Source organism: Prinia subflava, chromosome 4 (assembly GCF_021018805.1).
Source record: "Prinia subflava isolate CZ2003 ecotype Zambia chromosome 4, Cam_Psub_1.2, whole genome shotgun sequence".
NCBI lineage: Eukaryota > Metazoa > Chordata > Aves > Passeriformes > Cisticolidae > Prinia > Prinia subflava.
The window spans coordinates 44,958,185-44,981,780 of NC_086250.1; the positions used below are offsets into that span (position 1 = coordinate 44,958,185).

A 23,596-nucleotide genomic window follows, 5' to 3' on the forward strand; every position below is an offset into this window, starting at 1 on the left:
TCAGTTTGGGACAGCAGAGCAACAGCACAGCACTTCTGATGTTTTCCATTAATGTAACACACTGAACAGAACAAAGTAAGTATTGTTTTACAGGCTTTTTTTTTTCTTAAACACTTAAGCTAACATACACCTGCAATTTGGTAATGAAGGCCCCAATTCAGCAAAGCAGTTAAGCACATGCTTCAGATTCTAACACATACTCAAAAGGTTTATTGAGCAGGGACAATATTTAGTAGAGATGCAAAATAGACTTTAAAACAGAGCTATTGATCTTAACAACAAATACAGAAATTATCTCTTTTATATAGCATCCCTCAGATCTTTGTATTTTGTGTTCCTAATTCACACTTATTCCTGAAAGCACAATTCTGTTCTCTCAGCAGTGCTGCAACAGGAAGCAGTATCACTGTTAACCTCCACGAAACCTGACCATTAAAATCTCACTAAAGCTGTCTTGGAGGAGCTTCTGAAATGTTACAAAAACAGCCCTACTGTGATACACCATTCACCAAGGGCAGCTGGGGGAAGAGCTCCAGCCTGACAGCTATTTCAGCTCACCAGTTCCAGTTTCCTCAAGGATATAAAACACAAGTACAGAACAGAAGAAGGTATGACTTTCTGCACAGCAGAACACCAAGGGAATACAACACCGGGGAGATTTTCAGTTGCCTATGGATCAGAAACAACACAGTGTACAGGTTAAGCTCTGTGAAACAAAGATTAACACAAACCAGTGTGCCAGATTTTTCTCTTAAGAGTACTTAGAGGTAAAATGAAATCACTTCCAAGATGAGAAATACCAGGGAATAGAGAGGTACCGAGGTGCATGCAGCACATCACATGCAATAAAGGAAAAAGCTTTCCTATAGGAGGATTCGTAGATCACTCTCATTGAATTTGTGCTTCTGGGCAACAGCCTGCAATACTTCAAGCTCACTATTCTCTAGGACTTCTATACCCCATTATATTCAGCTTTTCAATTAGAACATTAATCTACATTATGGTCCAGCCACAGTGAACATCACTCTCACTTTTTACACTGAGGCAACAAAAGAGCATATTGCTGTGGAACAGAAACAGGAGGGTCTTCCAGTAATTCACAGGTGAATGCTGCCTACAACTTAGATTAAAAAGTCAAAAGAGATGTTTCCATGATCCCTTCCATCTGAGAAAGATTACTCTTATTGCCAAAAGGATTAAACACTCCATTTACAGGCTTGCATTTAATTACAAACCTTGCCTAGAAATAACTCTCACACTTTTATAAATAAATTGAAGAAGCTATAAATAGCTTCTGCAACACCAGACTTCAGTGCAGAGAGATAAAACAGTCACGAGCTGAACTAAATCCGTAACTGAATATACTTTTTCTGTCTCACAATTCAGATGATGCAAGGGGAAGGGGGAGGAAAACTTAAACTAAAATTCCTTTTGCCTGCCTGTTCAGGACACTGCAAGAGCTACCAACAGGAATCAGATGATGTAGAAAATATTTAATAAAATATACAATGCCCTCAGCCTCTGGAAGAAGAAGCAAGAACACTTACACTTTTAACATCTTCAAAGTAAATGTAGGTGGTGCAAGATTTCAGCCACCCCTCTCCCAGAACTCACTAAATTTCTTTCCAAAGTACACAGCACATGGTTGTGCAACAAATCAACAACTCGCTCAGGTTCTGCTTTGGAGATTTGCTACAATCTCTTGTTATTGTGCAAAGATCCTTATGCAGATTTATCCTAAGCTAAAATAATACAGTGAATTACACCATCATAGACAGAAGAAATTGCACCTGGTTCCACTGGCTTTCATTTGAACATATGAAATGATGACAAGATTTCTTATTGACAACTGGTTTTCAACATTTTATGACTAAGCAAGTAAGTAACTGTAGCATTTGTGATACCTGCATTTTGCTCTAAATGAAAATTAACATAATTAGGACTAGCCAGTGTAATCTTATTAACAGCTTTCTGCATGAAGGCAAAAGGAAACAGGCATTGTGAAACAGATTCAAGCAGAAAAGGATATCCAGAAATACCAAATGTACAAAAACAAAAAGAAAATATATAATGTTTCATCATTTTTATGCTGCATGCAGTACTTCTGAAGTTACCATAAGCAAACACCAAATCTCCACACAGATTCCATTTGTCCACCTCAGTCAGTATGAAAGCCACTCTATTCCTACTCCCTGCCACCATCTTGGGATGTCATGACAGGTCAGAGAATAAAAAATAAAGACAATCTGAATATTATAGCAACATTAGAGAGAAATGCTTCCATGTCCTTTAATTGAATAGTAAAGCTATGCACTTCAATGGCACTGGAAGTCCCACTACATTGCTCTTTCTCCTTAGTACCTGTGATAAATGCCAATAACTCACTTCTTGAAATTTATGTAAATTTAATAAAGAATAAAAATTGGTTACAAAAAAATTAATACAATAATAAAAGTTTAAAAAGTTTTCAGAGACAGGACAAATAATGAGGCAATAAGAGCAAAGTAGGTAGCCCGGGTCTACCGTCCCCCCTCCCTCCCAGACAAAGGCTGAGAAGGAGAAGGGCCCCGTTAGAGAGAAGCCTCTCTATTTTTGAGGACCAACTTTAATGAATATGCATACTTTATCTAAGAAAAGCCCGTTTGCCACGAGCCTTTTGCAAAACCCCTGGCGTCCTGGAGTCTGGCTTAACCAGGTAGCTTTGTGGATTCAAGGAGATATGCATGGTTTGGATTGGCCAGGGTGGTTTCAAGGAGATATGCATCTTTCCCTCTGAAACATCCAAGAGGGGTTTTTAGTCTGGCTTGTTGTAATTGTTCTCTCTGTGTAGAAACCTCTGGGTTATCTTCTCTTTGCTCTTGAGCTAAGGACAATACCTTACACACAATTCTTACTTAGATTCAATGTTAAAAACTACATTTACTATATTATTTAAAATGTTAATATTGCATAACTTTTCTACCTAGCATATTACATATAGTAAATATCTGCGTAGAGCCACACACACAATATGCCTTTTTCACAGTACCCTCCTCCTTTTTACTGTCACTGATAACATACCATTAGACTTGCTGCAAGATAAGCCTACATAATAAAAGTATATTGAACCTAAAACTATTATCTGACAGGGAAAAATTATGGTCAATCACAGATAAGGAGAGAGAAACAAAGCAACAAAGAGTCCAGAAAATCACAGATTTAAGCACCAAAGAATAAAGAGCGAACAGCTACAGACAACTCTTCACAGAATAAAGACAAAATATGTTTTTAGACAAATTAAGATCAAATTAGACAAAATAACTGCATTCAAATGCATGTGCAAGATCACATGCATTTGAATGCAGTTTTCTTTTTTTAAAGAACAAGGGCTTAAGTAAGATCCTCCAATTTCCAGAAAAAAGAAAGACAAAGCATAGGTTTTAAGTTCCAGAGGGAGTATTTGCTTAAAGTGATGGACCAAATTACAATTTCTATAAACAGCTACAACATTTACAACTGCACTTTGAGCAGCCTACCACCCCAGAAGGGTAAAGCAGTTCAGACAACTAGCTCAGGGAATAAACCTCCCCCATTTTATGACTCTTACGCAGTAGCAACTAAATCAGTTCCTAAACAGACTTAATTCAAAATGGAAAAAAATAGAATCTTCTATCTCAATATAAAGTTTAAAATTGGAAAAAAGCTGGGAAGCACAATATGGTACTTTACATACTTTTTTTTCCTCTAATATCCTAACAAACCAGAGAAACTGGTCAACGATTTAGCCTCTAGACAAAGTTCTAATGGACAGAGATTGCTAGGTAGGTGCTTGCACTTTTACTGTTGTCCTGCCTCAGACAGAGACCAGCACACAGGAAAAAGTTTTAAAACATTTCCCTGAGGTACCAAAGCACATTGGTACCCCTCAGAAGTGTCTTTTCTTTGAGGGCTTTGAATTTACTTGGTTTTTTACTTCACACTTAGTACATGCCAAACAATTTAATGTAGACAAGCACTTGTCTTATACACACACCAAGCCCCAAAAAGAAGTATTTCTCCACTTTATTTTAGGGACATACGTGAATTTTATGTTCAGCAAGCTATTACTCTTTCCCCAAAAGTTATCTTTAAAATCCTTCCATAGAGGAACCCAGAAACCATGAAACAGCTGCTGGAAGAGCACTTAAGCTTCTCATCACTGTGCTGTAGAATGCAATCAGTTCATTGACAAAAGACTGCAACAAGGAGTGCTAGGATATGTTGATTTGATCAACTCTTGGGGTTGACTTTCTAACACTATCAAAAAAAAAGCTGTAAAAGGAAAGAGCAAGTTGTGGAACAGGTTTGTAAGCAGTAATACCTTATGTCACTAATACTGACAGACAAGACCCTTACTATATTTACTTTTTTTTGCTATTTCCAAATCCCTTAATAAATCAGAAAATCACTCCCATTTTTCTCTACATGGGAAAAATGCTTCACAGATCTCTATGTTTTTATTCTTAAATTAAAGTGAGATTTGAAACAGTTAGGTCATATAGGTTTCACTTGCTTATATGCCACAAAGTGTTGTAATAGTGGTATGGACTTCTTCATAGCAAATTTCAGTAAAATTAGCACACTGCTACCTCTGCTTCTGGATTTCTCAATATAAAAGACATTACACATGAAAAAAAATGTATTGCACATAATAGGATTTTTCTTTATACGATCTCATTCCTTCCTGTCAGGCATATAGTTTGCTGAAAATCAGAAAGTTGAGACATTTCCTCTTATGAATTATTTAGCAATGTAGCTTTATCTTTTTTATTTTCCAGTTTGCTTTTTCCCTTCACTTGCATTACAATTTACAGTCTCTATAAAAATATTAATATCTCTTGCCTATTTTTGTAGGCCATTTCCTATATATTACAAATATCACTTGTTTGAACATATTTAACATATAGGCAAGCTATGCTGCTTGGATAAATTCCTTATTAAAAATCCTTTTGCAACTCTTGTATGCTTTATTCCAGTGATTTAGTAACAGTTAACTCTGGAGCTCCATAACAGCTCATACTGATTGAAACTGGTGCTGCTGCAATCCTGGACTCTGCAACCTTCCTCAGATCCATATTTCGGTTCTGTGCCTAAGCTGGCCTTGATATTTTCTCTCAGACAACAAAACTGGCAGACTAATATTTAATTTGTTGTGGTGGGTTAGCACATTGAACCAACTTTGTGAAATGTACACCTGAAACAAAACCAGGGAGAGGGGAAAGACCACAATGGCACCTGCTTAGATAGTTAAAACTGATGTGGAAATATACTTTTACTGTAGGAAAATCATTCTCTTTACCACAGTCATGACTTTTAATTAATTATAAATAGAACAGGTTCCTTGACAGAATTCTAGAGCAGTTGAAGTTAGAATCAAAAAGCCTCAAAGAAGTAATACTCCTTTTTTTTCTCTAGAAGTAACAGACATACATATCTAGCAACACTGACTGGCCGTAATAAATGTAAATTCAAAGATAAATTTTAAAACAGAATGGTGTTTAACAGACACAAGTTTTACTAAGTTAACAGTAGCTAAAAAGAGGTTTTAAAGAAGGTAGTTCATTGCTTTACACCTCAGTCTCCTCTATTAACAATCTTTCACCTTACTTAGATAATCCTAGTATAAAATGCTCTAAGACTGCATCTAACAACATCAAAATTGTACCATGCATGCTGAGTCTAGTAACTCATCAAACCTGAATTAGTGTGCTCATCTACTCTATTCTGATGAGATCCCACTTGGTACACTGCACTTGGCTCCGAAGTCCTGGAAAGACATGGATGGACTGCTGGACTAGGTACAAAGCAGGGCAGTAAAAAGTATCAGGTGGGATGGAGCACATCTATGCAGAAATGTTGTGAGAGTTGGTGGTGTTCAGCCTGGAAAAGAAAAGGCTCTGCCAGAAAATGTTTATGATGAGGATGCTGAAACACTGAAATAGTTTGCCCAGAGAGGTGGTAAATAACCTGTCCCTGGAAAAACGTTCAGGATCAGGCTGGATGGGGCTCTGAGTGACTTGATCTACTTGAAGATGTCTCTGCTTACTGCAGGGAGTTGGCTACATGACTTTTGAAGGTACCTTCCAACTCAAACCATTCTATTATTCCATAAGTCAACACATTAAAACATTTTTTCCATTTTACTTCCAAATTTCATAATCATGCTCTCAAGCATCATTTTCAAAAATAATTAGGCATACTAGGCTAGATAAGATATGACTTAATTTAACATATGCAACTGTTGAAAGTCAGACTTGAGAAGAGAAAGACATTCCCACAGCTGGCTGACCCAATGCTTTTGTGCGCAATGACACAAATATTCAGTTTCACTTAGACAAAAGTATTTATTGTCAGCCCATAAACAAGTTCTACAGAGCTTCATATACAAAGGAAACAATCTTCAAGGTTATGCAAATAGATATCATGAACTAATGTCAAGACTAACATTGGGAATAATTTGTTACCATACAAAAATAATATCATCTTTTAAAAATAATACCAACAGCATGAGATCATGGAATTGCTTTATTGATGAACTTTTCCTCAGATGTAGATCATAACACTCTAAACACAAGAGTAGATGGAAATGGCACATCAGACATTTTCTCTTTGAAGCAAAATGCTTAACAAAAGGATGCCTAAACTATCACTAAACTTTTTCTTATCCTCTCCTGTATCCTAATATCTCCACCCTCTCTCAATGGGAATTGAATCTGAAATGTTTAGTATATTCAAAATCTAATAAACAAGTCCTTGGAACCTAACAGATAATGAAGAAGAATTTACCTTTCTAAAGGAAATTACATCCAAGTCCTCTGTGACAATACACCTCAACATGAGAAAGCCGTGACTGCATCCATCAGCCCAATTCCTTGGCTTTCACTGAGGTGATGTGATTTAGTTAGATGCCATCTTAACAGGAGCTGTCTGGACTCCAAGGGAGCCTCCCTTCTCTTTCCCTCCCCCACTGTCTCTCAGTAGCTAGCTGGTTTTCAACAACGTAGTTAAGAAACTTTTCCAGAATAATCAAATGCTACACGTGGGAGTTTGCCTCATTATTTCCCAAACAGCAATAAGCTCCTAGTTTTGATACCATCTATAGTGCTAGCTGTAAGACTGGACCAGGAGAGCTCACTTTTCAAAGACTTTCTTTAAGAGATATGTTAACCAAGATCTTACAGTGAAAAGGTATTAATCTTATCTTTAGGCATCTTACCCTACCATACATTGTGAACAGAGGAGCTCCTTACAGTTTATTAGCATACTGTTTATTATGTAAACAACATTTATTAGAAGGAAATGATAATTTTTCCAAGATGTGACTTCATTTTAAACAATGAATCAATGTTATTACAAAATTTAACCGAGTTTGCACAGACTACTGAACTTTTCCTTATAGTTGTATCATAACATATCAACACCTGTAGTAAACAGTTCTCACACAATACCCCCTGTTAAAAAATATAATGATGACATCAATTCTATACTACAGTTTAAAACCTTACAAAAACAACAGTGGGAAACAGTTGTATGCACAAGAAGCCATAAATCCTTAAAATGTAACAGCTTTGGATCAAATGCAAGTAATATAAACACAATAGTTGATAATTGAGAATGATGAAAACTTCTGGGGTTTATTTTTTTTACCAGATTTGGTGTGTTTGCTGTAATTTTGTCAAATAAATACTTAGAAGTCAATTTACTATCCAGCCATTCCTTATTCAACAATGATTTTTAAGAATATAAAAATGTTATTTGCAAAGTTTATAAATATCTGTCTTTATCCTTTCTCAATGCCTCAGTCACAGCAGAGGAGCTGTATTTAAATGTAACTGATACATTTAAAAGGGCCAAAATATAAGAAATACCATACACACAGAATCAGACTGAAATACCTGTTGTAATTATGCTTTCCAAAACAAGCTTACCCAGTTTTCTCTTAGGGCTCTTAGAGAAGTTAAACCAAAGATTTAGAACCGTTCCACATCTCATATAACAGGCCAGCTCTATTGTATGAGGCTGTTTATTTACAAGCTCAGCAGAAAAAATATTCAGGTAGCGGGAAGTCCTGCTAATTTGATAGTTTAAACTTCTTTCTCTCATCCTGAGATGGAAACTGCATAACCAATTAGAATTCTGCTAGATCTTCTAAAAGGAACAAAATTATCAGTAAGCAATTTCTGAATTTCTGCAAGCTTTTTTTTAGAATTGGATGGATAAGTTTTGCAAAGAAAATACAACAGCCTTCAATAAACATCACAGTCAATTGTTATTTAAAGAAAAATAAGAGGAATTTCTACCCCCTCCCCATATTTTTACATTATAGGATGGGGGCAAAAAAAAATCCTCAGCTTAAACCCTGTCTACTAAGCTCTCCTTTTTTCTCCATTTTCAAGTGACAAACATTTCAGAAGTGCAATGACAGCAGTCTTGCTTTGAATGAGGTTTCCAGCATAATTCCAGATATATGCCTACAAGGCCCATATGCAGCAGAAACTCAGTTTGACATAAAATTCCTAGTAAGAAAACAGTGTTCACACAGATAGTCTCTGCGTTCTAACTTAAATAGAAGAAAGATTCAACTCAGCAATAAAACCAGACTTGTCCAAATTGAAACTCTTTTACTTTCAGTTGACCTGCAACAGTGGACATTTCTGAACTGCTCTTGATTATTCTCAGTCCTCAGCACAAGGCATTTTTAAAATACTATGTGGTATCTGCATGAGAAGATTTGAGTCCTTAAAATCCATTCAAAATAAAAACTTAAAGACTTAGAGAATCCAAAGTGCTGGCATACAATCAGACATATTTAATTCTGACTGAGTAGCGACAGTCAAATTATGGAACATAAATCTCAGTTTGCAAACAAATTGGCTGTCCCAAGCACAAAAGAGCTACAGCCAGTGGAGCAGAAAACACTTCTTAAACAAAACATAGCAGCTATTGAATCAGTAAGACTGCTGCATAAAACGTGAACTGAATATGAAGTCATTAAATATTTAGTGTAAACCAGAATCAACTTTTAAGTTGCATATTACCTATTATCTTGTTCCAAAAGGTTCTAATTTTCCCCCTCCACCCTCCAAAATATTGTGAGCCAAGATAAACTAATTTAGCTAGCAGATTAACACAATGGGTTTTCTGAGTAAAAGATTTCAACAGACAAGTCCTTGCCTGGAGTTGTAGACAGATCTAACGAATCTACCACAATGATCTATTATAAGGAAACTGTAATGTTGTATATGAATAAACAAGCTACTCTACCCAGCCATGTGAATATCTGAGAGGTTCTATGTTCTGGCAGAGATTCTATTTATTTATTAAAAGAAAAAGGCATGTGCTAATGAGTATGACTACAACTCTGCTTATCAATCTCTGTCAAAAGCAAGACCATTTTTTTGGGTGACTGCCATATTTATTTCCCTCCACACATGCTTTTTAATAAAGAATGAGGTTCTTGTATGGTGTCCTTTAAGAGCTGTCAAATATTGCAACAAACCAGCAGACTTATGTACATTTATAACACCATCTCATAAATGTCTTTGGCTAAGTTTATCTTCTATAAGCAAGGCACAGATCAGTTTACATTACAAGAAAGTTTAAATCCAAAGCCTAAAGGCCTCCCACAATACAGTACACTGCTTTAAAATATTATACTATTTAAACACGTTCAGTATTTCATTAATTAAAGAATGCATACATGGAGGAGAAAAAAAAAAGAAACAACCTACCCCCTGTAATTCAAAGGTGATTGCACAGTGACAATGTAAAGATAACTGCCTTGGCCTATGACACATCTGGACTCTCAATATTAAATGCTGCTTGAGAGATGAGTGACCCTTACTTCCTGAGACTCTCATCAAAGATTTTAATTTAAAATAACCATTCTTACCAAAGAAGAATTTTCTTCTCAATGTAAAATCTTCAGACCACAACTCTACGACATCCTGTCAATATTTAGTGCACTTACAAGAGGATAATTACTAAATGGAAGGGCAATTCAAGCAGAGATTAAAAAGCAATGATTGCTGGGCTTCTATCCCCCATTTTGCAAACAATTTACTCCATGGCCTTCAGTAAATACATTCTCACTGTGAAGATGAATGCATGTAGAAAAATCAAGATATATTATGCGTTACCACCCTAAAGTGGTAACTGCAAAATTAATGTTCAGAAAAGCACATAAATTTTTCAGAGGAAAGACAATAAGCCATTGATTTAAAATACTTCCAGAACAAAACTTAGAACTGGTTGATGAATTTCAGTTGTTCATGGATCACAAATTGTTTACAATTAAGTTTCTGTATTTTGCCAGACAGTTTTCTCTCATTTCTAGCACCAAAAATTACTTCAGGATTTCCATTTATTACAAAATATTTCCTAAGCACTCCAGGAAATAAGCAGATCTGCTTTTACGGACAAATGCATTAGTAATAAAGACCGGACTACTAAGACTACTTCTTAATTTCACTTAGATCATGGGAGAAAAACCCAACCAAAAAATAAACAAAACAACACACATAGTAGCAACATGTTTCCTTCATTAACAAAGGAAAAATTATTCACATATACAGCTGAAGAGGAGATATTAAAAATGTCCTATGTAACCCACTTCTCAGGAGTCTACTTTTTATTTATTCTACAAACATGGCAATCCTTATTTTACAAAAATCTGGGCCTCAGATAATTCTAAGGATCAAATTTAATGCATGTGTAGCTGGGATTTACAAGTGCGTCATTTTGTAATTTCTCTTTGAAGATGAGTCTTACCCATCTTAGGTTGCCAAGTTTCGTATATTTCACATCTTGTGAACTCAGTTTGGTTGGTAAAAAAGAAAATGAAGCAATGCTCTGTACACTCAAAAGGATTAAAATTTGGCATGACTAAAGTGAACAGCAGCTAACAATCTTCTAAAGCATTGCACACTGAAAGTTCATCTGACCTTATAAAAATGAACTTGGATGCAAAATCCATTGCTATGAGGCCCATAGGCAAGTACTGCAAAACTAGAATCCTTCAACATATAGTTCAACATAGTTCCCTGAATTTTTTTTAATCTGACATGCATGAGTGCTTTGCATAAATGAGCTTAATATATTGCTGAAGACAAGCAGTAACACAGCTCCAGAAATTATCACCCTCAGTACAAGATAAATGTACAAAGAAGTCACATCTTAATTGATCTCTACTCCTGTCAATTGCTAAGTCTCACAATTCTCACAGCATCAGCAACCAAAACATTAAAATTGCCTTAATGTATGCAGAAAACTTTCTCCAAACTATGATGTACAATTCTTTACATATGCCAATTACATTTGAACCAAAAGGCACTTCAAATCAAGTTAAAACATAATTCATATCAGTTTCTAGAGTTCAGAATTCCTTAGGTGACAACAGGAGAGAAAGAGCTGGGAACTCATTTTGAAATCTATGCCCTGCACATCCTCTGAATTACTTTATTATTTACATATAAAACACGTATTTTTTGCCATAAAAAAGTCATGGTCAGGATGATATTTGTTTACTAAACATTGTATAAAACAGGGCTAACAACTCTCAAAAAGCATGTGCTCCAGAACATAGCAGAAGGAGCAGTAATGCTCCACTCAGCGCTAGACATGTTAATGTCTACCATGTAAACGACAGCTGCTTGGAAACTGGAGCATAACCCTGTAAGGAGGAAGGCAAAAAAAAAAAAAAGACAGTAAGCCAAGTGCTAGAACATCAGCAATCCTCTTGTCACTCATGGAGAACTGCTGCTGGTCATTAGATACATCACATCTGAAGCCACAAATCTATAAATGCTAAGTAAGCAAGCATGTCCTATTTTTAAGAAAAAGCTTCCTATTTTTTAAGAAGAAGCTTTAAAAAAGCCCAACAAAATACCACCAAAGAAACAAGAGGAACAAAATACAAAAATTCCCAACTGCTGATTTCTTCAACAGCAAAGTTTAACAGAATTACAGAATGATGGAACATGAGAGGTTGGAAGGGACCCAACAAGGACCACTAAAGTCCAGCTCCTGGCCCTGCACAGGACATCCCCAAGAGTCACACTGTGGTGCCTGACAGCACTGTCCAAACACGTCTTGCACTCTGTCAGGCTTCTGGCTGTGACCGCTTCCCTGAGAAGCCCATTCCAGTGCCCAACCAACCTCTGAGAGAGAAAACTACTCCTAATATCCAACCTAAACCTCCCCTGACACAACTTCAGACCGTTCCCTCAGGTCCTGTCACTGGTCATGAGAATGAAAAGATCAGTACCTGCCCCTCCTCTTCCTCTCACGAGGAAGTTGCAGACTACAATAAGGTCTCCCTGCAGTCTGAACAGACCAGGTGACCTCAGCTGCTCCACACAATGCTTCTCCTCAAGGCCCTTCACCATCTTTGTTGCCCTCCTTTGGACACTTTCAAACAGATTCATATTTTTCTCATATTGTGGTGCCCAAAAGTGCACACAGGACTCACTTAGGGACATTTGATATGGCAGATAAGCAGCATTTTAGTTCAGGAGAATCTCAAGTAATGTTTTTCAGCACTCTAAATCAAGATAGGGCGAAGAAAAATGCAAAGAGTAAGAGATCAGGAAGTATTTTTTGACAGGTATGTTTTCAAAAACCAAAATGTGAATGATGAACACTCAAAAGGAAATGCTAACATCACACTGACAGCTTCTTACAGCACCATCTTTAGCTGCTGATTGAAATTTTAAAAATAGCCAAGAAAGCCATTATTTCTGTCAATAAACAATCTATTACTTTTAAGAATTTATTGTCACTGTACTGTGAAAACCCATGAACCATACAAGTCTCCTGATTGTCTAGCTTCTTACTATGCTTTAGCCATTTTCCATGCAATTTAAAAAAAAAATCCCTCTGGTCAAAATAATCTTAAACCTCCTCCTTTTTCCTCAAAGAAAAAAAATTATATGTACTCCAAAGAATTTAACTAAAATAACTTTGAACATATCCAAAGAGAAGGCATTTTTGCGTAAAATAACTTTTTAATATCATGTTTTGTGGAACGAATGTCTTTGAGATAGAAAGTAATTAGCATTTTCACCACAGGAGACAACACATACCACAAAATGTACTTTGACTTCCTCCTTGAGATCCACTACATTGCTCAATTGTGGGCAATAAACTTAATTACGATTTTTTGCATATTACAAAAACGCAACACTACAAATGTTTAGCAGTCTGATCACAAGACTTTTCTCTCAAGATTACTTACTATATTTATATAATGAATCAGTAGAATTTCATTCAATTGCAATGGATCTTTATTAAATGCTTTCATAGCATTATTGCAGTTGTGTTTCATAGTCTGAACTATATAATAAATATTCAGATGGGACTATCATACACCACGCAACACACCTGTAACAAATGAGCTGACATTTGAATCTTATATTTTGAAAGGAAGAAATCAGGATGCATTTAAGACAAATCTTTTTGACCACTGGGTGCCACTCTTGTTCTATGTACAATAAACTGCCTGACACTCACTCTTAGCCTTTTTAAATTTTTCCTCAGCATTAAACAGCTCTGATTCTTCTAAATTGAGAGGAAAAATGGAAAAAACTTTTACACAAGTTTTTATTAAGCACTTCTTTTCAAAATTCTGTTATTGCTCCTAGCCCGAAGAATGCAATTCTGAAAGAAGTCCATTGCACACAGACCCTTACAATATATGAAGGATTTCCTTTATGGTGAGGTTATAGAATAACCCATCCATGTTATGTCTAAATCATCCCATTCAATGGAATAGATGTCTACTGTAACTGTGTGGACCTGTATGGATATTGCTACTAACAGCTTCATATTGAGTTTGCAACACCACAAGACTAAGACCTTGAGCAAGCCTGTCAGGCTTGCCCTGTCTGAGCTCTTTCTGACCTGCTTTCAGTCTTTTTTAAAAACTTGCTGCTGGTTTAACAGCAAGTTTCCAACTGGCCAGGCATCTACAACTAACTCAGTTTATTTCTGTTAATCTTTGTATGGTACAACCATAGTTTTAAATACATAGCAGTAACAATGAGTTATTCTATGATATTACAACTAACACCACAATGCAATATCTACAAATATAGGCCTGCTATAACTGACATCTTAAAAAGTGGAAATGCAGGATGTGGCATATAAAAGCACAGCCATCAGATGACATTCTTAGATCAGACTGCTACTATTTCACCTATACTAATAATCAATTCTTGTCTAAATATTTAAGGTGACTTTCATCCTTGTCCATAAATTTTGAGTGCAACACTATCCTGTGCACGTTATTGTCTAACTCAAATAATCCATATCAAACATCATTGCAGGCATATGTGTATTACAGCCCTATGATTTATTACTAGTCCTTAAATTTCATGAATGGGAACCTGAGGTACAGACTAAGAAGGGTTCATAGAAATTAAAATAACATATGATGGAAACATATACTCATCAGTTCAGCTGAGAAAACAGGGAGCTCAGAAGAGGGCTGTGGTGAACTTCATAGTTCCATTATCTATCCCACCAAATTTTAAAATGGCCCAGGTATCATTATATCATAGCCCAAATGTACTGCAGCCACAGAATCAAATAACAGACCAAAGAATTCTCTTAAATCATGTAAGAAGTGTAACTGATCAGAGATGCATTAAATTACTTACAGTTCCAGGCTACCATCCTAAAGATGTTATCATTATGCCTCCTATCCTTACTACACAAATACTAAAATAGGGACTTTCATGTCATGTAATTTCTTTAATTTTTATTTCAATACAACTAAAACTCATTTTTCCACTATTGTCTTTTACTTCAACAGATGTCCTTTCCCTGGGATTTCACTGGTCAGCTCTAACAACCATTTTGGTGACCACGTAAAATGCCCTAAATATCTGCAGCCTATGCATGGAACTACTAGAATCAAAACATACCTGTATTCAGGTCTTGTAGGATGACCATCCCTTGCCCATCTGTATCCTGATTCATCCTGCAAAACATACATGCAAAACGACTGCATGACATGTATCTCAGTGTCAGATAGCAAGTACAGTTAGTTGCCAAATGGTACTTAATTACTGCAAAACCAAAGTATTTAATGCAAGTATCTTCTCAATTTATTCACTGTATCCCTTTACTTTTTATTTTCTTCCTCCATCAGTATTGAAGAGAGCAACTTTGCAAAGTCACACAAAACACAAAAACTACAGGAGCTTCCAAAGCGTATATATGGTTTCTGACTTAAAGAAATATAAATTACATCAACACCTTGAAATTACAGAACTTCAAATAGGTGGGTGGCAGGGGGTGGGGTCGACAATAATGGCCTTCCCAGTATTTTAATTACCTAGCATTCAAGCCTTAACGGGAGAACAAACATCAAAGACACGTGAGAAGAATCACCTTACGTACACCTCGGTGCGGAGGGCCGCTTCTGCGGTCATGGGCGAAGGCCCGAGCCTCGTCATAGTCTCGGTACTCAGCGTGACCGTAGTCGTCATAGCGACTGTAATTCCCGTCCCCAGGCCTGTCCAGCAGCGGGGGCTTCTTGGGCACAATGTTGACTATCCTGTGGTAATCGCCCTAAACCACAAAACAAACATAAAAGCAAAAATATTGCTTTGAATAGCGAAAATCTGTAATGAGTAAACAACAGTAGAACCAAGTTGTTTCTAAATATGGGATTTAAGAGAAGAAGTTGCACAGGGAAACAGCAAACATTAAAAATCATGCCAGTCTGACAATGGAATAACTCATTAAATCTAACTGGACACTACCCATATTCAATCCTTAGGCATTACAAATTTAATTATAGAGGGAAAATTTCAAACACGGTTTAATTGTCTTTTGAAAGTTTATAAGCAGTGGTATTAGCTGCTTTCTGAGTATCAGTTAGCTACATGTATTTCTCAGATTTTTTACATTATCTTTAGAATGCCACAAAAAGTTACACCTGTAATTCCCATTTAAAAAAAAAGAGTCCACTTGAAAATACTAACAATTTTCCTTATGTCCATAACATACTCCTCACTACAGAGACGGTAGTTAAGATAGACCTTGCTTCATAATCTGAATAGATAAGCACACACTGAATACAATGCAGTATCCAGTGATGGAATTTTAACATTCATGGTTTTTCTTTTAGTTTTTCTGCAAATTTCAGCAGCTTTTTGCTAGAACACAAAGTTTAATTTATTTCCTTCAAATGAAATGTCATACACCATTTGTCAACTGAACAAATTTTTTGTTTATTAAGTACAAATTGCACAACTGTAAAAGATACAAATTCAATTTTACTAGAATTAACTTTAAAATAAGTCAACTGTAAATAAAAAGCAAATGAAAACATGAATGCAAGATTTTGAATTTTAAATCTTCTTCCTTTAGCAAAACATTTTTAATGGGCATTAAACACAAGCTACAAACCCAGAGATTTGAGTTAGCATGTGCAATTTGGCAGGGGGGAGAAAGACACTCAAGCTCTTTTTTTAACAATAAGAAGTCACAATCTATGCACTGATAGTTTTTGCAGAAAAATACATTGCATTCACAAACTGCTAAGTATTGTCAGGCACAAAAAAAAAGTAAGTTCTGATTTCAGAGACCACCCAACAGACTAGAGGGCAATCCAAAGCCAGCCTAGAGCCATCCTGGTGCGAAGTGCAGACTACACACACGGTCACAAGGCTTGATCTACTCGTACCTCATCGAACATCCTCCACACGTAATTATTTTTTTTTCGTTTGGTGTCTTACAAAGATGTGCTGTGCAGCTTGAATAAAACTGCTCCATGCTTTAAGCTCACCCAGAAGACCCCATCACATAACTATAGTGACACACAGAAGAACAGTTACATGAAGATACATAGTATCCTACTTGCACCATTGTGTCAAGTGCTTGCAATTTTATATTCTTTACCAGCATCTGTGTTTCTACCACAGTCTGTATTTGATATACAATTAGCACCCAGTTTAGATGTGGACACTTCTCTTGCTCTCTTCAAAAAAAAGATACTTCATTCTGTATCATTTGCACATCTCATTTCCAACATACTAACCTATCAGCAAACATTAAGCATATTAACAGATCAAAAACATTAATTCCATTTCACTTGTCTAATCAAGATTCAGTCAGACTTCTACATGTGTACACAAATACAATGGCACAGGCTTACAAGGACAGAAAGTACCTTCCAACTATCTTGCATCTGCAGAGATGTATAAGAAGGAACTCCATATCCATCTTTCAGTATGGCAGAGAGACACCATATCTTGGTTTGCCCAGCGACTGGGAGTGTTGTTTTGGTACAGATGGATAACAATAATTGTGATGAGTGTACTCTGCTACTCCCTTCAGCCCCAGTTCTAAATCCTAGTTAACTCTTGCATCAAAATGAGTGCTTTTAGACTGCAAATTTTCATAATGCCTAATCATGCGTTGTTCGCTGGACAGCCTCAAAGACTACAGGAATTTAGAAATGTCAATGATGCAAGTTAATTAAATTGGCAACATGTTAGTCAAACGACTTGAAAAAAAATCTGTAAAAATACATTCTGCCTTTCTTCTTGTCCTATCTTGATAAGCATTTTGGAGAAAGAGGTTACTGAACACCCTGCGAAAATCAATCTGACTTCCAGCCTGCTGAAAATGCAGAAATGTTGCAGTTGGCTGTAAAGAGTTAAAAATGTCACAGAGCAGCCAAACACTAATAAAGTACTCATTAGAGAAGCCTATGTGTGTAACTAGTTACCAAGTTACTAGCAGTGGTAAACTTCCAAAGAGCCAAGCTGAAAATGTAGCAGGGAACCCAGAAGATAAACTAAATCAGCTATGTTATTATTTCAACATTTATGATAAGTAAAAGCGAAGTCAGATAAGAGGCACTGGTACCTGAAATTTTATTTTGCCAAAAACACATTACACAGGATGTAAATAGAAATATCAAAGTGTACTCTTAAAATTTTATTTACAGTGTTATATCTCCCAAGACAAAGCTACAACCCGTTTTATTTCTTTGTTAGAGACATCAGACAAGGAAAAAAAAAATTACCCACCTCTGTGGAATAGAGAATTCCTAAAAGCATTCTGAAGATATTCTGTAACACAGCAAGCATAGCTTCTGCATTTGCTTTTCCAAGCATAACACACATACATAACACACCACAGAAGACTCTGTATCTACAAAGCAGATTTCTGTTGACACCCTTCTTGTAGAGTGTTTCCCTTACAGGGCTCCAAAGCACAACGTTAGCAAAGATGTACTTTCAACACCTGTTAAAAACATCTTCTCCTATACTTCAACAATCATAAAGAAAAACTGTGTTGGTGACAAGAAAAATCATGAAAGAAGTTCCTTTACCACCTCACATTACTTAAAAGAAATATTAACATTAAAAGTCTATGGAAAAATATATAGGGCCGTAACATATGGCCTTCTTGTTCCCCAGAAGTCATTAAAAATCCTGTGTTTAATAACATAAAGAATTACACCCAAAAAAATCACTTTACCAAAATACAAATATTCTAAAATAGTTCCAACAGATTTGAAAATTTAAAAAAACCAATAGTTAATTCTGTAGGCAGTCTATTATTTCAGTGCAGATGCATGTGCTAGATTGCTGACTTCAAAGAACAGGGGAAAAAAAAAACTTGGGGTATACTAGGAACTTACACAGGTACATAAATCCAGCCCCTACAGTACATGTCATTATACAAAGGTGTAGTCTAATGTTATAATGCTAGAGATACAATGCTTACTACACACTTACATCACCATGCATCCTTGGAGGGAGACGTTCTCTTGGAAGTCTCTCATAGTCATATCGCCCTTCAGACCACATTTCATCTCTTCGATACGCCACTAAAGACAATAAAAATACAGTTAGTGAAAACCAGACTCATTATGAATAGACAAAAAGACAGTGAGCAGAAAAATAAACGTTCCAGGATTTCTCCCAATACAATGTATTATGCACAAGCCCTGTACATACACTTTTTATTATTAGCCCTTTAAAATAAGTTTTTCTAGTTATGGGAAGTATGTAATGTACTTGGAACAAAAATAACTCAGAGTATGGGCAAGAACACAGCACTGGAAATTAGTTCAGTACCATCAGTAAAATTACAGGACTTAGAAATATTATAAATAGCTCCACTGAAATATCCACATACTGCAAATACTAGATGTACGTACAAATGCATACACACATACTTTACAGCAATTTTAATACTGTTCTGGTAAAAATACTGAAACTTTGAAAAAAGCAATTCAATGTCTATTTATTGAATTAAATAATTTCTACTTCTTAATAAAATATAATAGCTTTGAATTATTTCTTCAACTCAACCATGTGGAAAGAGATCAAAATGCAGCACATCATTTCTTAGTACAAAGCCCCACATTTTGATTATATGAATACAATACATTCTTCATATGCAAATACTTCCTGTTTTAAATTGGGAGCCAGCAGAACAAAAAAATACCTCTTTCCAGAGGAAAGTGCCTTTTGAAGCAGAGTTAGTCATTAAAGACAGGTGGAAATAAACCATCACCCAAGAGATTCTAGTCATGTTGTGCTAGACAACACAGACTTGAGAAGTTCAAACCTTCCTGTTGATTATAAAGGTGACAAATTATCTACTATACAACACTGAAAGTAGATATGCAACTACTAGAGTTATATTTTTCAAACCTTCCCTTCACAATAGTAGCTCTACCTGTTAAAAACAGTCAATATGGAAATTAACATCAGGTCATAATCAGGAGGAGAAATACACAACGTTTCCTACTTGCACAAAGTAAAAACACTTTACTGAAAATAGACTTACAAGGCTATATAAAATTATTGATTAAAACAGATGTTAAGAATCAACATAACAAAAGGTTTATTAACTGTAAACAGAGGCAGCACTAATTCTGATATACAGTTCTGCAAAATATAACAAACACTCACTTTTCTGTCAGTTTTAGCAACTCTCCTGCTGAAGATCCATTCACTAACCTACAAAAAAGAAACTGAGGTTAGCAAAAAATACACTATATTCATCATAAGTACATTTTTTTCTGCTACTTAAACCACACAGGTACAATCTAAATGTTTTAACTGCCTTATGATCTGTCTTTGTAAAGAAAAATAAGATTCAGTTGCATGTGATGAGAGGTTAACGAAAAGCTTGATTTAAGAAAAGCTTTTCTTTTTGTAAGAGAGTGAATCCTGATTAGGAAGGTCTTTCCTCAACTACAATGCTCAGACTTGTAGACGCAGATGCATAGACCCTGAACTATGCTTAGAGATTTTGACCCTAGCATTGGTTCAAGTGAACCAGATTATCATCTTAAAATACAGTGCCATTTTATAACAGATTTGAACAGACTCAACCTTGAGTTTGTTCTTCAACCAAGACACAGAACTAGTCTGATGTAGCTACAGTTATAAACCAAAAGCTGACTAAACCAATCAGCTGTTTTGAATCCTAGTTTTGGTACGGACAAAAGAGAGGATCCACTGTCCCTGCCCTCTCCAGTGAGCTCCATGTAAGAGTTACTAACTCTGAAACCGCTGCTCATATTGCTGCATTGGATGGTCAGATGCATCATCAGAAGCACCTTCCTGGCACTTTCACAGTAACTGCCTCAACTTTTCTTTATTTTGTACTTCCTTTATTTTGTACTTCACTGACCTTTTCTAGAGCCTTAAAAATGCACACCAGGGCTATATGTGCATGAACAGCTGTTAGGCCAACTCCATGCCCTCCTTCCACATCACCAGGGGGGACGCTGTATCTGCTCTTACGCTGTCCTCACCATCCTCTTTCCTTTGTGCCCAGAACAGTACTTGAACATTCCTGTGTTTTTATGTACCGGGAGGGACAGAATTAGCCACAGCAAAGACAAAATCATCATGCTGCAAAGGCACCACGTGCTCTGCCTTAAACACTTCACTGCTGGTCCCTCATGCCCAGCCCTTGCCCCAGGGTGGGCCATTCCTTCTGTCTCTGCCCATAGCTGAAGCACCTGAACTGCCCACAGCACCCCCTGCCTCCCCTGCTCATCCACTGCCCACTCACCTCTCACACAAACGGAGATTTAGGTATTTGATGGCAACCCTCAGTTTTTTAAACAAATAGCAAAACACCAGAAGCTGAATTCAGATGAGGTTTTCAAGTGTGCTGCTTTTTTTCCTATTTTGACAAATACAGTAGTGTCCCCGTCCTTTTGCCTGCAGAAGTTATTGAAACTGTAAACTGAACACAATGTTCAGAAAGCAACACAGATAAGTGCTACTGAAGCTGAGAGCAAACTTTCACCTCCTGCTGCTTTGTCAGTCAAACCACCTCCAACACCCCAACACACATCACTGGCACTAGGCACCAACACTCACATACACACCCCCATTACATTATCAGGCAGCAAGACTGATAAAAACACTCCATTTTTTTATCACTGTTGGCCCTCCCTAAAATGAGCAAGAATTAAGACCAGTATTTTGACAAAAACAAAAACACAAGCTGGAAAAATATAGAGATACACTGTCACAAAAGACAACAGACTGACAAAAAAACCCATACACTAGACAACAAGCAACTATGCAGGTGGAAGAAAAATCCCATTAACATTTAGAGGAATGAAATGAAGAAAGTTAATCAGGCAGAATCAACCACCAAGTACATTGGTTAAAATGCTGGTAAGGTAAACAAGTAGAAAAGACCAATTTTATACAGAAGACAAAACAGAAAAATTTTAGTAATGAGATAAAATAGGGATGTATTTGAAAATATCAAAAGAAAAAAATGTTTGATGGGAAGAAAATGCAATTCCCAGCATCCTGAGCACCTTTTATCTGTTTCTATAGAAAAAGAAAACAATCCATTTCTTAAGTGATGTGACCTAACACAGCTTTAATAACCATGGGCAGTCTAAACTCCTAGGACCAGTATCAGAAGATTCCATTAACAAGACTCAAGAGCTCAAATCTCAAGTTTATTATACTGTGCTGAGATTCATCTGCTCTCAGTAGGTACAAAGGTGTTGCAAAACAAAGAATGAGAAAAATCTGGTTTTGTTTCACACTTTAATATTATAACTTACTCTGATTAACTATTTTCTGTTAGCACATACAACAAAAATAGTTGATATTTAATATTATGACATATGATTACTTGCTATATTAAACAATCTCTTCATATTTTTGATCAGAGGTGACTGTTTTACCTAAAGCGAAGTCTTCTGTCAAATAAACACATTCTGTAAGTGCAGAGATCATTCTATTAACACAACACAAGCTGCTTTATTGTACCCAGCCACCGAGAATGGCTTTACTCCAGTTAGCACTAGGTTGTGCTCTATGCTAATACAGGTTTTTTCATCAGGCAGACTACACAAGTCTCTTCGGATTTTTTGCACCACTTGGCTTTCTTTATCTAACAATCAGTCATTAATTTTTTTATTCTTTTTGCTTTCTAAATAACATGTGTTAAAATTCCTGATGCATTTGTAAAAGCACTTCAGTATTTTGATTTCGTACACAATTCTTGTCTGTTTACATTTACTTGAAACATCAATTTTCATCAAGGCTAGGAATATCTACTTCTCCAGGATTTGTAATTTTCTAGCATGTGCTATCATCCTTCTGCAGAATCTACATTTTTGTTTTCAGTACACACAGCTTTCTAATCCAGATGGCTGCATTTTGCCATATGTGAACAAAGCATAAAAACAATGCTGTGCTGCAAATCCAGAGACAGGCAGCTGAAGTGCCTCCCATGCCACTGGGTATATCTAGTTTGATAATGTTACTTTGATAAAGAACAGAGACTGACAAATGTGAGCTGATTCTGTCTCTCCTCTACTTTGGAAAGCTGTCAAAAAAAGCTCAAATGCTTTTTGATGTAGGATAGATGTATTAGCAATATCACTATAAAATTTGTAATGATTCCTGCTGTGAGGATGTAAAGACAGACAGAAAACACTGTTTTATCTTCCAACAATTAGGCTCTGTATTTGATAATCTTCAAAGATATCCCAGTATCTCTTACCTAGACAGAAGGCAAGGCAGATAAAAATGGGTTTGGGGGAGAAAGTAACTTTCTCATCTTGCCCTCATACATGGGACAGGCAGAACACACTGAACAGACACAGTCCACTGGTAAAATGAAAAAGCAGAAGTGTTAGAGCAGAGGGAAAAATCTAACACATCGGGAAATAAAATAACGTTGAGAGAGGCACTAAGAAAAAACAGAGATATAAAGTCAATTTGTGTCTGCCTAATAGCAAATATTGGGCTGTAAGAGTTTCAAAAGCAATTAGAATTGTGACTGCAACAAGTCTAGGGATATTCACCTAGATACCGAGAGGCCTGCTTCCAATCTTTCTCATCCCATTCACAATAATTTTGACCTAAAATAGCATGCATAAACTGAATATAATTAATAACAGCAGCAGCATTCCAGTGAGGATTTACAATCCCCCTAGTTCCAATTCCTTATTACATCATTCTAATATGTCACTGTGACAAGAGAAATTGAAGCAATGCATTTGGGGTTATATTAATAGAATGATATATTAGCACTTATCTTTGCCTGACCACTT

General features: G+C 36.2%; 1 protein-coding gene across 4 annotated transcripts in view; it reads right to left on the reverse strand.

The window, feature by feature from the left end:
- The window catches only part of PPHLN1 (periphilin 1), a 63,121-nt gene that overhangs the window by 38,207 nt on the left and 1,318 nt on the right, over nucleotides 1-23,596 (reverse strand). For 2 of the 4 annotated variants that reach the window (XM_063396623.1, XM_063396621.1), the window contains exons 2-5: nucleotides 19,962-20,009; nucleotides 18,777-18,868; nucleotides 15,421-15,591; nucleotides 14,943-14,998 (exon numbers count right to left, since the gene is read on the reverse strand). In XM_063396623.1, coding sequence (XP_063252693.1) covers nucleotides 14,943-14,998; nucleotides 15,421-15,591; nucleotides 18,777-18,868; nucleotide 19,962 — 320 coding nt within the window. In that variant the 5' untranslated portion in view covers nucleotides 19,963-20,009. Of the gene's footprint in view, nucleotides 1-14,942; nucleotides 14,999-15,411; nucleotides 15,592-18,776; nucleotides 18,869-19,961; nucleotides 20,010-23,596 lie in introns of all 4 variants that reach the window. The other 2 variants (XM_063396622.1, XM_063396620.1) reach the window with 1 other exon arrangement.